The following is a 16,690-nucleotide window of genomic DNA, read 5'->3' as shown; positions in this document are numbered from 1 at the left end:
TGATTCCCATCTGAAGTATCCAAATGAACAGTCAAGGTGCTCTAGCCATGGGGCTAAAGGTTGTCTCATCTGATGAAACTAAAAAAAAGAATTATTTGGCCAGAATGCAAAGTGGTATGCTTGGCATGAACCCAACACAGCACATCACTCAGAAAACACCATCACTACAGTGAGGCACAGTGGTGGCAGCATCATGTTATGGGGATGTTTCTCATCAGCAGGGACTGGGGTACTTGTCAGGATAGAAGGGACAATGAACGGAGAAAAAAATCATTGAGGAAAAACTGCTGCCCTGTGCAAGAAAGCTGAAACTGAGATGGAAGTTCACCTTTCAGTACCCGAAGCACAGCCAAAGCTACTCTGGAATGGCTAAGGAACAAAAACGTAAATGTCCTAGAGTGACCCAGCCAGAGCCCCAACCTTAATCCAATCGAAATCTGTGGCATGACTTGAAGACTGCTGTCCACCAACACTCCAGAAGGAACTTGACCTGTCTTGAACTGTTTTGTAAATATTGACAAAGGCAGATATGCAAAGTTGATGGAGACCTATCCCAACAGCTGTAATGGCTACTAAAGGTGTAATGGCTACTAAAGGTGTTTCCACCAAGTGGAGACTTATCCAGTTGTGGAATTTCAATTTTGTTTTTCGGATGTGTACCTGCTTTGTCCCTCAGTAAAATATTTTTGGCCCTGAAAGTTGTGGAGTATGGTGTGCTGATGAGTGGAAATTGACTCCTCGTTTAAAAGCTGACAAGTCTGATGTACTGACATAACATTATGGAAAATGTTCAAGGGGGTGTAGACTTTCAATAGCCACTGTATTTATTCATTTGATATTCCATCTTTTCCTAGGGTAAGGCACAAGATGGATTGTATAGAAATGACACAGATACATAGAAGACACAGATACATAGAAGACATTAATCGCCTTGTCTCAGAATGCATGAAAATGGAGTCTGGTATCATACCAAGTCTCCCTTGTTTTGACAGTAATGCAATGAGAAAAAAATCTTCCTTTCAGCAAATGCCTGACTAGACATAGTCCTGGAAGCAGCAGTGGTACATACCATGCAGTTAGGGTCCTTCATTTTCAGTTTAAACCAATTTTCACCCATAAATTCCTGCATTTTTTTTGTGGAAAGAGACAATCGGGTAAACTGATGTTCACCCTAATTTTAGACTGATTAAATATCAGCTCGAGAGCTGCAGATCCAGTGCCTTAAGGCCTCCAGCAACTGCTGGAAGCCAGTGCAGGCCAAGGCACCTGCAGTGTTTCAAGTCCCTCTCGCCCTCCAATACCGCTGATGTGGCGTTTCGTGGCCTGCCCCTTCCTCCAGGCAGCCAAAGTGCCTGCTCTTGGTGCCACCAGTGAATGCAGCATTTGAAGTGGGCCATGCACACTAGAAGCACTTCCCAGCAGGATCCCTGGCTTCACACCAAAGCAGGGGTGCAGTGCTGTAGAGCACAAAAGCCTCAGTAAACAGAGAAGCCTGGAGCCACCACTAGTAGGGATGATTGCTGGTGCGATGGCAGGGAAGTGCTAGAATTTTGGAGGTGTGGAAAAGGAAAGGGACATGTGAGGCAAAGAATGGAATATTGCTGAGTGGGTAAGTGGGAGAATCTGCTTAATATTTGCTATTGTCTACCAAAATAAATGTCGATATTTACCCAGAATAATCACAAGTCACATTTTTCCACTGGATTTTCACCTATTTTTTATTCTTGGCATAATAAACCCTGATAAATTCCCAGGAAAACTTGTGACAAATAAAAACTGAAAATGAAGGCCCCTACATGCAGGGCATCTGCTGGTGTACTGCCTGACTTGCTTAATGAGATCTCTGCTGGCTGGATTCTTCCAAACCTGGGGAACAGGGTCACCTTGGCTCATTAGCTGGCTGATTAGTCGGACCTTGACAGAAACACCTTCTCTCCATTAGAGGCAGTGCATCTCCTTGGCCCCATGCTGAGGATGGTGGAACTTCGTAGGCATTGGCATGTCTGCTGCTGCAGAGAAAGTCAAATGCTGCTTTTGTTATTTACGTCAAGCTTTATAAATAGGTTTACTAGCAATAATGACCCGTGAGTGCAGATTTGTGTTTTCCCATCATCTGCTTACTGCCAGGAAAGGAGACCTTGCCCACTCAGGCTCTTACTAATTCTCCTGCTGGCAGATGTGATGCCCAGGCTCCTGCACTGCCCAGGTGGACTCTGCCCCCTTCTGGCATTATTAGCAGCTAAAGTAACATCTGCAGCAAAATCACAGAAAACTACAAATCTTGCAGCCCTCCTCTGGAGTTTTCACTGCATTATGTAACTGGGGTGGGCCTGGGGGATCTCTGTCCAATCAGAATGTGAAGTTTTGCATACACAAATCCTGGAACCAGCTGGGATGGAACTGCTGTGTCCTAGGAATGTCTGCCATGTTTTGATGCTAAAATCAGAATATGCAATCTCTACTGTATTTTAGAAACCCCAATGCTGATTTAGGAGGATGATAAAATATTTTACTCTGTTTTATTCTGAGCACAATAATTTTCCTCAGTATTAAATTGTTTTAAAGTGATCGCTGTTCAGAAGCACTGTCATCCCATTCAACAGTGTGATAGTGGTTTTGCTTAAGAGGTAGTGCCTAGAGTAGCAGCCATTATCGGGCAATAATAATTACTTCTGCTGACGGATACAAATGTCCCAAAACAAAGGCATAGAAAACATCTATTATTTCTCTAATACCCACTACCAAAGGCACCATAACTATTGCAATATAGAATACAACCTTTTAAAAAATTAATTTCCATATTTATTTTTTTAACAGATGCATTAGTGAATGATGAGATTCAGCGGGCTTCTGCTCTCAGTTAGTGCCCTCCAGGTCTGACCACTGATTGACACTAACATTTTGTTTTGTGCAACACTGCAGCCACGGCTCTCCCCACTATTAGAACAATCATCTGCAAGCCAGCAGCCAGCCAAAGGGATGGGATGTTCAGACATGTCACCATTAACACCGCAGGGCTAGTCAGATCCTTCAAAACACCCAACTTTCTTGTTTCTGGGTTTTACCCGTTTAAGTCTTACAAACTAGGAATCCCAAAATGCTTTGAAAGAAGAGCTCATAAAGCAGAAGCAAATTAAAGAAACTCAGGGCTAGATCAGAGAGCTCAGGAAACCGTGGCAGGGTGTGGGGGACAAGCACCTTTTTAAGCTGAATGGGTACCTTCAGGCAGCCTAAAGCCATTAGAGGTACCGTGCCACCAGCAACCTTCTTAATGCATTGGATATCAACAGACCTGGAGGATCAGAGAAGCCACAGTGAAGTGGGAGGTCTAAAGCACTGACATAGATTAATAAATGTAAAGAAATCATTCTGCACCATACTAAAGTTAGCACCATTCTGGCAGAATAAGAGTGTTTGTGAATCTCCTGTTTAAGGCTGGATAGTTAACTCAGGTGGGAGGGGTGCAGGTACTGACCCTGTCCAGGCTCCCTGTACCTTCTGCTATCTCCCCCTCCTCCCAGCTCTTTGCCAGCTGCCTGTTTCTCTGTCCTTCCTGATGCTCTCCCCTTTTATTTCTGCTCCTCTCCAGACGGTGCCCCTCTAAGTGAGCTCTCCTGGTCCTCTTCGCTTGCTGTGGTGGCTGTTTCCTTCTCTGGCCTCTTTACCTTCATCTTCCTCATGTTGGCCTGTCTGTGCTGCAAGAAGGGAGACGTTGGTTTTAAGGTAAGAGCAGGGGGTGTGCACTGGGGCATTTCTTTGGTCATTTTACAGCATTAGGCACTGATTTTTATTTAAAGTTATTTAAACTATATATATATATTTATTTATTTTTTATTATGACCTTTAGGAACTATTTCTTGCATGCTCATTTCACTTTATTTCCATGTGGGGCCTTGCCAGTGTGTCTGCACCCTGTAAGTTGGTAGTGGAAAGGTTAATTGAGAAAGGAGCCAGGTAAATGTCCTCACTGGGGGAGGAGTAACCTGATCTCAGGACCCAGGAATTTGTTTTCCCAATAACTGGCATTTTTGTGAAGGCTTGTAGTGCAATTGATGCAAACGAAGAGTGGGAGAAATATGGATGTAGGGAGGGGAGAGGTCAGAGGGCGCAGAGCACATACAGTGAGTCACAGTGCAGCATCCACTGATGGGACCTTTTGCTGGGAGAGTGTGTGGAATAGCAATGAAGACCTCAAAGGCTTTTATTACGCATACTATTGGAGCATGGTCCTCTTCCCCCGGCCCACAGATTGAAGCTTTAGAATTCAGCAAAGCTGTACTAATTCTCTGGCTTGACAAAGAGCAAGCAGGCAGGACCCTGGATCCTGGGGGTGGGCAAAGAATCAGCGAGTACTGCCTGATACAGTGCAGCCATCCGTGCTTTGCCTCTTCAGGAGCAACATGCTGACATTGTCTTATTTAATAGCTGGGGCTGCTTTTGGCACTACAGGGTTGCCTTGGAGGTACGACCAGGTAAAATGACTTTTTTATGTAAAGGGTGTTTTGTATCTGTAGTAGGAAGAGCCAGATACACACTGTGGCCCCTCTTCCAATGGCTGTGTCAGGTTCTGGTGGGCACCGGCATATTTACAGGCAAAAAAAAAAAAAGGGTACCCAGGCCACGTCCTTCTTTTCCTTAGAAGGAAAAGCCTATCCAGGGGGGGCATGTGCTGAAAGAAACTGATGTCAAGGGCATTGCTGGGGTCCTGGCCATTGGCAGAGACCAATGTCTGCCACAAAGTGCAGTATTCAGTGCAGGGACAGGGCCCGATGAAGATATATGTGATGGTAAACCTCTTAGAAAAAGGAGGAGTGAAGTAAAACCAAACTGTGCTTTCCTGCAGACATTAATTTAGAGCACCGGGCTCCACGTGCTCCTCTAAGCAGTTGCTGTATGTGTACTAGGTTTGTGTATGTATGGTGTGTGTCTGCCCCATGAGTGCTTTATTACTATCATGCTACCGATGGACACTAAATAATCACGTTTATTTGGTCCAGAAACTTGAGTATAGGCCTGAATACTTGAGGCAGTGCTGAAGGTCATTTCGAATAACAAAAAAATCAACCGTCAAGGTTTTGGAAGATAATATCTGAGTTCAGAATTGAGCCGACCAATCAGAAACAAGCTTTGTAATACGAAAGCAGACTGGTATAAAGGAGGCACAGGAATTAACAGGACGTGATGGTTGAATGGATTATTGGTAGTAAGAAACCCTCCTCTCTGACTGCCAGAGGTATAGGTAGGATCCAGACACAGGGAAATTAGGTTCCACCCTCATTGCTTGGTTACATTCACAATTTAAAGCAGGAGCATCATGGCCAATGTGACTGAATGCTTCTTGGTAAGATTGCCAACTGGCTCTGTGTCAAAAGGAACAGGCTAATCTAGTCCTGGGTTTACCCCAATGCATGCATGGATTTGTAGTTCTGACTTTCCTAAGAAAAGCAGGACCTGATTATCTTGTTCCCTATTTCTATGGCTGTTGGCTTGCAAAGCATAGTTCCCGCTAAGCATCGTTCACAGGTCTTACATGGTCGCTCACATAAATTTTTCTTTGTGCTATATATATACAGAAATGCAACACTAATACTGGCGCTCAGAAATTGTTGATTTAAAAAAAATCCTTGCTCACACGTAAAATGATTTGCCTACATCTAGTCACTCCTTGGAAGGGAGCATTGCTGCAAAGCACAGCGTTCTCCAGTGCACGGCTGGTTTCCTTGCTACACACATGCCTGCTAACCTTAGCTCCCACTTTTCCCTTGTCCCAGGAGTTTGACAATGCTGAAGGAGAGGATTATACCACTGAGTTTTCAGTGCAGGGGTCACCCGCAGCCCAGAATGGACCTGAAGTTTACATCCTTCCACTCACAGAGGTTTCTCTTCCTATGTCAAAGCAGCCAGGAAGATCAGGTAAGCTTCAGTAACGCAGCAAGAGAAGCATCTGCCTCGTCCCACCGCTGACTGGTATACTGGTGAAGGGAAAGACAAAACCATGGGATCTCACCCTGCTTTGCCCACAGTACCTCAGATGTTGGTACATAAGGCTTGCTCCTGGGTGGAGTATTAGCAGTGTGGGGGTCTTACCTCATTGGCAGCACAGAGCATGACTCCTTGTACAGCTGCATGGTACACAGGCTGAGGACTGGAGTACAGAGGGGTCTTTCTTGTGCATTCCTGCACAGAGACAGACTTTGCTTTATTCAGTTCTGAATTCCTCTTTGCTTCCCACTTTCTTCTCAGCCTCTATTGTATAGAGAGGGGAGGCTATAAAGTAAGCCTCAGAGAATTGGGGTTATTGCTATTATTCAACTGTGCGGTCATTGGGGGTGGGCTAATTATGTGTGCAGCTGTGACATCATACCTGGCATAGATAGATCAATCAATTGAAAAATATTAGCAAGTTATGCACAACGCTCGGGCACCTAGGCAGGAAAATTTTGCCTCAGATTTAGAAACATGATAGAAACTACTCTGGAAAAAGCTGACAGATCATCGTATAAGGCAGTAACACACAGGCTGCAAATCTAGGACCTTTTCATGTCTGCTTAAGAAAAAGAATACAGTGAACATGAAAGATTAAATCTGCAAATAGAGGAAAGGAAAATGGATTGCAGAGAAACCACTATCTAGTTACACATGACTTTATAACTCGCTTGCAGACCAGAACACTGCACTTCCAGTCAGGACTGGAACTGTATTTATTTATTTATTTATTTATTTATTTAATTTAATTTAAAAACTCTTCTATACCGTCACTGAGTTAGATAACCATCACAACGGTTTACAAAAAGGCACGTTAATGAAAAATATGAGTGGTATAGACTACAAATTAACCATGTGCCATCATAGAACGGTATATCCTTTTGAAGGTGCGATCTCCTGTACTGCTCACAGTACTCCAAATGAGATCTCACCAGAGACACATACAGAAGTAATATCACTCACTTTTACCTATTGGCTATTCCTCTCCCTTTGCACCCAAGCTTCCTTCTGGCTTTAGTTGTCACCTTATCTACCTATTTGGCTACTTTAAGATTATCAGATATGATCATCCCCAGATCATGCTCTTGCCCCTGTTCATGTATCCATGACATTGCATTTTTAGCATTAATCTTAACTGCCAAACTCTAGATCATTTCTCAAGATTTACTAGATACTTCCTCATGCTTTCTTCATCTTTCTGGGTGTCTATTTTGTTGCAGGTTTTGGTATCATCTGTGAAAAGGCAAACCTTACCCAATAGCAATTCTGTAATATTGCTTATCAAACTGTTGAAGAGAACAGGACCAAGGACTGATCCTTGGTCCTGTTCCTCTCCTTCTTTGGAGTGAAATCCATATACCACTCATAATCCTTTTGTCTCATTCCACCCCGCCAGTTTCTCACCCAATCAGTCATCTGAGGGCCCTAGGGCAGTCAGTTTTGTTTATAAGTCATCTGTGTGGAACCGTGTTAAAGGCCATGCTGAAATCCAAGTACACTACATCTAGCATTGTCCCCTGGTCTAACTCTCTATGAAAGAAATTGATTAGATTCATTTGACAAGACCTATCTCTGGTAACGCCCTGCTGTAATCTATTGGATTCCAGAAACTGAATTACTAGTACCTCTATTAATATTTCCAGTCATTTTGATGAAATAGGTGCTGCAGTTGCCTAAGTGACTATAATTGCTCAAATGGTTTTTTAATTACCACAGAAATTTGAGTTTCCTGGAAAGATCAACCTCTAAGAAGTCCCCTAAATCTCTTGCTTTTTTTATTAAGTTAGAAAGGAGTTCTAGCCATAACTGTTGGGTTTGCCGGTTCATGGGTCTCCCCTGTGAACCACCGCACTTGCCTCGAGCCTCCAGCAGAGACCCCTGAAGCCAAACAAGACCTCCAGCAGAAGCATGGCAGGCCTTCGTGCCTGAGAGGGCCTGACATAATACCAGGCAAGACGCCACCAACCTCCAAACATGGCCGCCCCTAGGCACACAGCTGACTGGCTCTAATTTAAAAGAGCCCACGGTGGGAAATGCTCTGCAGTGCCTTTGGATGACGTCAGGAGCTTTGGCCTTTAAAAGGCCCATTCACCCTGCAATCCTGGCCTCAGCAACATGTCTTCTACCGATGTGTAGTGTGAGTTGCCTCAGCATACCTCCTGCATTGTTTTCAGTTCCTGGTCTTTGTTGTCTTCAGTTCCTGGTTGTTGCCCCAGTCTTCAGTTCCTGTGGTCTTCGTCTCACCTGTCAGTTCCTGCATTTCATCTTCAGTTCTTCACATCTTCAGTGTGCCTTGCCTCTTTGTTACTCCTCATCCTCCTGCCTTGCTCATCCATCCCACTTTCCCTTAGACGGATCTCCAGTTTTGGACCACGGCTTGCTTCCTGGACTTCCCTCGATTGTCCCCTGTCACTGACCACTGCCTGACTAATGGACATTCTGGTATGCCACTTGCCCTGACCCTGGGCTGCCTTCAACTTCGCCTGCTTATCCTCGCCTCGACTATGGATCTTCTGTTTCCGCAGAGGCCCCACCTAAGACTTGCTGGCCCCAGCACCCAAGGGCTCAACCTAATGCCTGCAGAAACCAGGAAATTCTAGAGCCTAAAGATGATCCTAGGCTTTACCACACCATCTCCCTAAGTACTACTCCCAATGACCATTGAGATGGGATATCTAAGTTTTCCTACCCAAGCACTCATGGAATCTGGTTGCGGAGGGAATTTCATTATGAAAGAACTTATGGACCAACTGCGAATCCCCACAATCCACAGAGCCTCGCCCTTGATCATCTCATCCATTTATGATGATTCTCTTCCCGGCCAGGTTATATTGATGACCAAACCCTTGACTTTGCACACCGGTGTGCTCCATTGGGAAAAAATATGTTTCCATGTCATTGCCCAGGCAGTTCACCCAAATGTGTTGGTTACCATGGCTCCAGGGGAATTGCCCTCAAATTGACTAGTCCACCTTACAGGTCATGCTTTGGGGTCAACTATGTCAGGACACCTGCCAGGAGCATGTAAAACCTTCATTCAGCATAACCGTTGCCACAACTCTTCTTGGCCTCCCTCCGCAGTACCCCAACTTTGAGGACATGATTTTTAAAAAGAAAGACAAAACTCTACCACCCCACTGATCGAACGTGTTGCATCAGAGGTGGATTCTTGGGCTGAGGTGGGGTTGACGCAACCTGTAGGCAAGGACCCACGGGTCCCCACTGTCAGCAGGTGGAGTGGACTGAAGTTAGAGGCCGCTGGAGCTTCACCTATACCAGCCCTCATTCACCTTGGGTTAAGCCTTTGGGTGCCGGGGCCGGCAGGACTTAGGTGGGCCTTGAGGTTAGCTAGAGCTGAAAAGTGATTCAGCCCAGAGACTGCAGCCGGTAGATGGTGTAGTCCTACCCTGGACTGGATTTGGTACTGGAACTCAGGTGCCAAAGGAACAAAGAATAACTGGAGGCGCTCAAGCAAAGGAAGGCCTAAGCCATGTAAGTCCACGTCCAGAGGATAGGCGAGAGGAGGCATCACTGACAGGCTAGGATTAGAGGCGGTGGCAAGTGGAAGTTGTGGCAAGCAACGTATAACTCTGGACACAGGAAAATCTGTAGCGTAGTCGTTCAAATCAAGGGTCAGGGCATGGAGAAGGCAGGCATAGTCAATCAAGGCAATGGTTAGAGCACGGAGAAGGCAGGCGTGGTCAGGCATAGCGGAGGTCTGGGGCTGGAGAGAAGCTGGAGAGTAGTCAGGCATAATGGAGGTCCGGGGCTGGAGAGAAGCTGGAGAGTAATCAGGCATAGTGGAGGTCTGGGGCTGGAGAGAAGCTGAAGAGTAGTCAGGCATAGCGGAGGTCTGGGGTTGGAGAGTAGCTGAAAAGTAGTCAGGCGTAGTTGAGGTCCGGGGCTGGAGTGAAGCTGAAGAGTAGTCAGGTGTAGTGGAGGTCCGGAGCTGGAGAGAAGCTGAAGAGTAGTCAGGCGTAGCGTAGGTCAAATCCAAAGAGTCAGTCCAACACATAGACGAAACAGGATCAAGGAGAACAGGAACCAGGAACCACAGGAAAACAGGAACACAACGAAGAGATGATTCTAGGATCAGCAACGAGTACAAGGAGACCTGTTGCAAAGGCAATGCTATGGAGTGAAGCCTGAGCTTTTATACGCTGAAGAGTCTGATGTCAGCATCTGGGTCTGCGGCCAGGTTGCCACCGCGGGCCCTTTAAAAGAACTAATAATGCGCGCATGCGCACGCCTAGGAAGGGGCGCAGTGCTGATGGCGGCGTCTCTCTGCGGCCCATGCGGAGAGACCCGACGAACAGGGACATCTTGGCTGGTAACACTGGGTAGCATGGCAGGGCCGAAGACATCAGAGGGAGACACCAGAGGGAGCCGGCAGCCCACCGCCACCAGTGACGAGGAGCCAGGAGCTGGAGTCTGTGTGAAAAGGTGAGAGGGCTGCGCCACGGGGCTGCTGCGGGCGGCACGCGTAACAGTACGCCTGTGAAATCGAACTGCTTCTGGACACCAAGCCTCCTCAGGGGAGAAATGTATCTCTTGTTGCTCCCCAAGACCTGAGCAATGTTGGACTACATCCGGGAGAGCCTGGAGTGGGGCTTTATCCGACCTTCCTCCTTCCCGGCAGGAGCCAGATTCTTCTTCATGGCAAAAAAGGATGGCCCTCTCAAGCTATGTATTGATTATCATGGTTTAAATGCCATCACCCAGAAAGACTGCTACCCTTTGCCACTAATGTCGGAACTATTTGATCGGCCTCAAGGTACACGGATTTTCACCAAATTAGACCTTGGGGAGCCTATAATCTGGTACGAATTAATGCTGGAGACAAGTGGAAAACAGTTTTTAATACATGTGATGGACATTACGAGTATTTAGTTATGCCTTTCTGGTTGTGCAATGCACCCTCAGTCTTCTTAAAAATGGTTAATGAAATTTTCTGGGACTTACTCTACAGCTATGTAGTCGTGTATCTAAGATGAGATCTTAATTTTCTCCCAGGATCTCAACACCCACTGTTGGGACATGCGCGTGGTCCTCCAACACCTTTGAGAAAACAACTTATTCACCAAGCTGGAAAAGTGCCTTTTTGAAAAGGAAAGACTGCCCTTCCTGGGATACATTATCTCGCGGATGGATTTCACATGGATCCTGAGAAGGTAAAGACCATCCAAGACTGGCCTCATCCAGTAAGACACCATGCACTGACTGCAGAGATTCTTGGTATTTGTCAACTATTACTGCCAATTTATCCTGAATTATTCTTCAGTAGCAGTACCTCTTTCTGCTCTCACTCGAAAAGAAGCCAATACCAAAGATTGGCTTCCCACCACCATAGCAGCATTCCAGGAGCTTAAGAACACCTTCTTAAGAGACCCTTGTCTCCATCATCTAGATCCCACGCATCCCTTTGACCTAGAAGTGGACGCATACACACTAGGCGTAGGTTCAGTGTTAAGTTAACACTCCCCTAAAGAAGTCCTTCACCCTTATTCGTTCTTCTTGAAGAAATTTTCTCCTGCACAACGCAATTATGATATTGGTGATAAGGAGCTCTTAGCCATCAAACTAGCGCTTGAAGCGTGGCACCATTTACTTGAGGGAGCTCAACACCATATCATGATCTATACAGACCACAAAAACCTCAAACACCTTCAACATGCTCAGCAACTGAATGCAAGGCAGGCTTGCTGGTCCTTATTTTTTGCCCACTTTCATTTTAAACCATGGTATTGTCCAGCTCTCAAAATGTTTTGGGCAGATGCTCTCTCATACTCCTTTCAAACTGAAGACAATCCAAAGCCTCCCAGGCACATTATTAATCACACTAATATTCTACTGACTACCTCCATGACCGTCCCATCAGGGAAGACGATCATGCCTTCCTACCTACGTGAAAAGGTTCTGAAATGGGCCCATGACTCCCATGTCACAGGTCACCCTGGTTGGGCTCGAACCCTTGCACTGTTTAGCAGTACTATTAGTGGCCTCAAATGAAGCAAGATGTCAAGGTATACATGAATTCGTGGCCTACCTGTGAATAGCAGAAACCTCTGTTGGGCCTACCCTGGGAGCTGTTACAGCCATTGCCAGCCCCCTGAGAACCATGGATTTCATCATAGACCTCCCCCTCTCAGACTGTGCCACCGCAATTTGAATGGTCATCAATTGCATCTCAAAAATGGTTCACTTTGTACCACTACTGGGCCTCTCTTCTGCTCACGAATTAGTGCAGCTCTTTAAGCTCCATGTATTCTGCCTGCATGGCTTGCGAAAGCACATGTTGTCAGACCAAGGAATGCAGTTCACAGCAAAATACTCGCACTCGCTTTATAAGAAGTTTGGCATTATGGTAGACTACACTACAGCATACCATCCTTAAGGAAATGGACAAACAGAACGCACAAACTGCATGCTTAAAACCTTTCTCTGTGCCTATGTCAATGAACACCAGGACAATCGGGCCACTCTCCTGCCCTGGGCTGAGTTCTCGCACAATACCCACATCAGTGCCGTTACTGGAATCTCTCCATTCCAGCTGGTCTATGGGAAGCAGCCATTGCCTTCTCCAGCAGCCCAATTGTATGCCCAAGAACTACAAGAGCTTTGGATATGCACCAACACCCTTATTCGGAAAGCCACTGACAGGGCCAAAAGAACTATGGATGCACTAAGAGGCCCACTCCCCAATTTAAGGTGGGCTAGAAAGTGTGACTGAGTACATGCCACATACATTTGAGAATGCCCTCCATGCGCCTGGTTTCACGGTACATAGGTCTCTTCCCAATACTTTTCCAAATCGGACCCTTGACATATCAGTTAAGGCTGCCACCCACACTGGGCATTCACAATGTCTTCCATGTATCCCTGTTAAAACCAATAATACTCGCCAGGCCCTCTAGGGCACCTCCAGGACCTCAAGAAATGACCAGTGAGGAAAGCATGGTCTATGAAGTGGAGGAGATCCTGAATTCATGGCGCAGAGGCAAGAAAATAGAGTACCTCCTCTCCTAGAAGGGATATGGCTCAGAGGAGAACTCTTGGGAACCCGCTTCAAATATTCTGGATCCCAACTTACTAAATGACTTCCCCGCTCACCATTCCAAGAAACCAAGGTCCTCGGGGAGGGGGCTTAAGAGGGGTACTGTTGCTTTTGGCGGTTCGGCAGGTCTTTCCTGTGATCTGCCACACTCTCTCCAGCCCCATGCCTCCAGCAGAGACCCCACATCACTGAACAAGACCTCTCCAGCAGAATCTCGGCAGGCTGCCGTGCCTGAATGGGCCTGACACAGTGCCAGACAAGACACCACCAGCCTCCAAATTTGGCCGCCCCTAGGTGTGTGCACGTCTGATGGCTCCAATTTAAAGGGTTTGCAGCAGGAAATACCCCACGGTGCCCTCGGTTGACGTCAGGAGCTTTGGCTTTTGAAAGGCCCATTCACCCTGCAATCCTGGCCTCGGTAACAGGTCTTCTACCGCTGTACAGTGTGAATTGCCTTAGCATTCATCCTACGATGTCTTCAGTTCCTGGTCTTCATTGTCTTCAGTTCCTCATCATTGCCCTGGTCTTCAGTTCCTGTGGTCTTCATCTCGTCCGTCAGTTCCTGTGGTCAGTCTTCAGTTCTTCTGTTCTTCAGTGTGCCTTGCCTCTTGTGTTGCACCTCATCCTTCTACCTTGCTCATCCATCCCACTTTCCCTTGGATGGATCTCTGGCTTTGGACCTCGGCTTGCTTCCTAGATTTCCCTTGATTGCTACTTGCCACTGACCACTGCCTGACTACTGGACATTCTGGTACGCCACCTGTCCTGACCCTGGGCTGCCTTCAATTTCACCTGTTTGTCTTTGCCTTGCCTACAGATCATCTGTGCTTCCACAAAGGCCCCCACCTAAGACCTGCTGGTCCCAGCACCCGAGCGCTCAACCAAAGGGAACACGGGCTGGTATAGGCAGTCCAAGGGTTCACACTTTCAACAATAACAAACTGACAGTCTTGTTCTAGGATATGCTACCCGATCAAAGAACTTCTGAATTATTGGCTTTTGGTTTAAGTTTGCCCCTCATAACCATGTATCTATTTCCACCAAACACTGATTGACCCTTCTTTATCTCTCCCAGACGATCCAATATCCTATATGGACAAATTGCTGGACAAATCACTAGAGCACTGAGGGGGCACAGTACATGACCACCATGGACCTTAATCATAGGTATTGGCAAATTCCCCTACTGAGTTCTGCTCAGAAGCAATCTGCAGTCACTGCCTGCATGAATTTGGCCTGCATGAATATTTACAAAATTTTCAAAAGCCATTTACCCAGGTAAACTATCCGTCTGAAATTACCCACCCTTTCCCAGATAGAAGCACATATGTGGATCAACAGCGCATGTAATTTTAACTGCGGGAAGATTAGGCAGACTAGGAGGGCAGGGTTAGGTCGGGGGAGGCAACCCCCCACAGTTTTGCAGGGAGAAAGTTCCTGCAGACAAAGCAATTCTGAAAGGTAACATAAGCACATACAGCGGAATTGGTGCAAAGTGTGCAGATAAAAGTAATCGTGAACTTTACAGTTATGCACAGACATCTGAAAATTGTTTACTTTATTTCAGCAAAGTGTGTTCAAGTTCAAGCCTGTTGGTGGTAGGGCAGGGGCAAGTCCGCTCTTGTGCTTCTACGGCCGAGGTGGGCCCTCTGTGCCCTGCATGAAGGAAGGAATAAATAAAGCTGGGAGGGGAAAAGTCAGGCCATTCATTATTACCTGCTTTTTAGGCTTGGATGGGGCCTCCTGCATGGAGCGGCAGTTACAGCCCTAAACATCTTGCTGGGCAGACTAGATGGACTATTTTGCCGTTATTTACTATGAATTTTCTGCTATGCCTTTTGCAGAAAAATACTCCTGCCGCATTCCAGTGACCGATAAACTGACTACTAAATGGTCTTGTAGGAACATGCTAGCACAGGGGGTAGGCAACATTGGTCCTGGGGTGCCACAGCCAGGTCTGATTTTTCAGGACATCCACAGTGAATATGCATGAGAGAGATTTGCCTACAATGGAGGCAGTGCATGTAAAAATACTTCATGCATATATTCATTGAGGTTAGAGTCGTGGTAGAACCCGAGGTGTTAGCCTATGGTAACAGAGCTGTACTCAGGCAAGTATATAGTAAAGGAGAAGAACGCCCCATTGCAGACCTGAGCTGCAAACTCCTGGACAGAGAGGCGACTTGCGCCACTGTTGAGAGAGAATGCCTGGCCTTAGCTGTGATCATTCTGCTGTGAACAAGACTTGACTGTCATCCCAGACCTCATCCATTGGTCTGGCTTAAGAAAGACTCAAGACAGGGTGGAAAGTTGCTGCGCTGGAATCTGTCCAGCAAAGGAAAGGCGGCGAACCGTGGGACTGTGAATGCAACGTCCAGAAAGGATGAAATAGGACTTTCCTGAAGAGACCCGACCTGTGGTCCAAATAGGCTGCAGTCCAGGGTTTCCTTTTAAAGTGGGAAGTGTGGTGAAATAGGGGTTTAAGTCTTAATGTCATTGCTTGTTTTGCTCAGGGGCTTTGTTTCCTCTTAGAAGCAGTCCTTTCACTTAATAATCCTCCAGGCTAGCCTGCAGGTGATATCGCGATCCTGCAGCAATCTGCACTTTGTAGTAGCTGTGTTAACCCTGCTGCCTGATTCAGCATGAAGCTGCTTCAGTTACCAGCAGAGAGAAATCAGTTGTGGCAGGCAGTGTAACTGGGGGGAAAGGTAGCATTCTCTATCCCAACAGACTTTTACCAAAACAGCCCAGAAAGACTGACTGTGAGTTTATTAGAGAAAGTTCCAGTCCTGACTCCTGACTGGAAGTGCAATGTTCCGATCTGCATGTGAGTTAAAGTTAAGTGTAACTGGATAATGTCTTCTGTACAATCCATTTTCCTTCCTCCTGCTGGTTGTTTTGCAGATTTAATCTTTTCATGATCTCTGTTTCTGAGACTGATTAGTGACCCACAGAAATGTGCCACTGGGTGATCCCAGTATTTTTGATGAGTTGCAGTGAGGTTGCAGTGTCCCCAGAAACCACCAGAAGATAGATTGTGGGCAGGGTATTTGTCCAGAAGCAAGCAGGAGCCCATTTCTTGGGTTGGAGGTTACCAGTACAGAAGCATGTGCACCGCCAAAAGCAAGGCCTGTGCAGTACTTTTGGGGGGCCTTCAAATGGCCAAGGGTTTAAACCCTGGGAGATGCTAAAGGTAGCATTACGGCATTACGTGACATTCACATGACCATTGGCTAAGGTTTGGGCACAGGGATAAGGTCAAGAGGAACCACAGTGAGCCTTGCTGAGGCCCAGATAAGGGAGAGGTGGAAGATTCAGCTTTTTCATTTATTGCAACATTTGTAGGACTGCTGGTCAGAAACATGTGGATAGACTAAGAGGCGTTTCGAGGGGCTCTTCAGTAAAAGCCTGGAGGATGTGCCAGGCTATTCTCCCTGCATACATAGGAACTAAAGCAGGGTGGCCAACTCCGGTCCTCGAGAGCCACAAACAGGCCAGGTTTTCAGCATATTCACAATGAATATGCAATAGTTAGATTTGCATACCATAGAGGCAATATGTGTAAATCTATCTCCTGCATATTCATTGTGGATATTCTGAAAACCTGGCCTGTTTGTGGCTCTTGAGCAGAGCCAGTGCAAGGGTCCAACC

The 16,690-nt window shown here is 46.5% G+C and overlaps 1 protein-coding gene across 1 annotated transcript in view; it reads left to right on the top strand.

Moving 5' to 3' along the window:
* Positions 1 to 16,690, top strand: part of AATK (apoptosis associated tyrosine kinase) — a 129,919-nt gene that overhangs the window by 74,160 nt on the left and 39,069 nt on the right. Inside the window, exons 2-3 of the mRNA XM_029597462.1 lie at positions 3,590 to 3,723; positions 5,772 to 5,913. Coding sequence (XP_029453322.1) covers positions 3,590 to 3,723; positions 5,772 to 5,913 — 276 coding nt within the window. The remainder of the gene's footprint in view (positions 1 to 3,589; positions 3,724 to 5,771; positions 5,914 to 16,690) is intronic.

The sequence above is a fragment of the Rhinatrema bivittatum genome, chromosome 4 (assembly GCF_901001135.1).
Source record: "Rhinatrema bivittatum chromosome 4, aRhiBiv1.1, whole genome shotgun sequence".
NCBI classification, from domain to species: domain Eukaryota; kingdom Metazoa; phylum Chordata; class Amphibia; order Gymnophiona; family Rhinatrematidae; genus Rhinatrema; species Rhinatrema bivittatum.
Note: the sequence above shows the minus strand (reverse complement) of the source record. Positions and strands in the feature narration are given on the sequence as shown.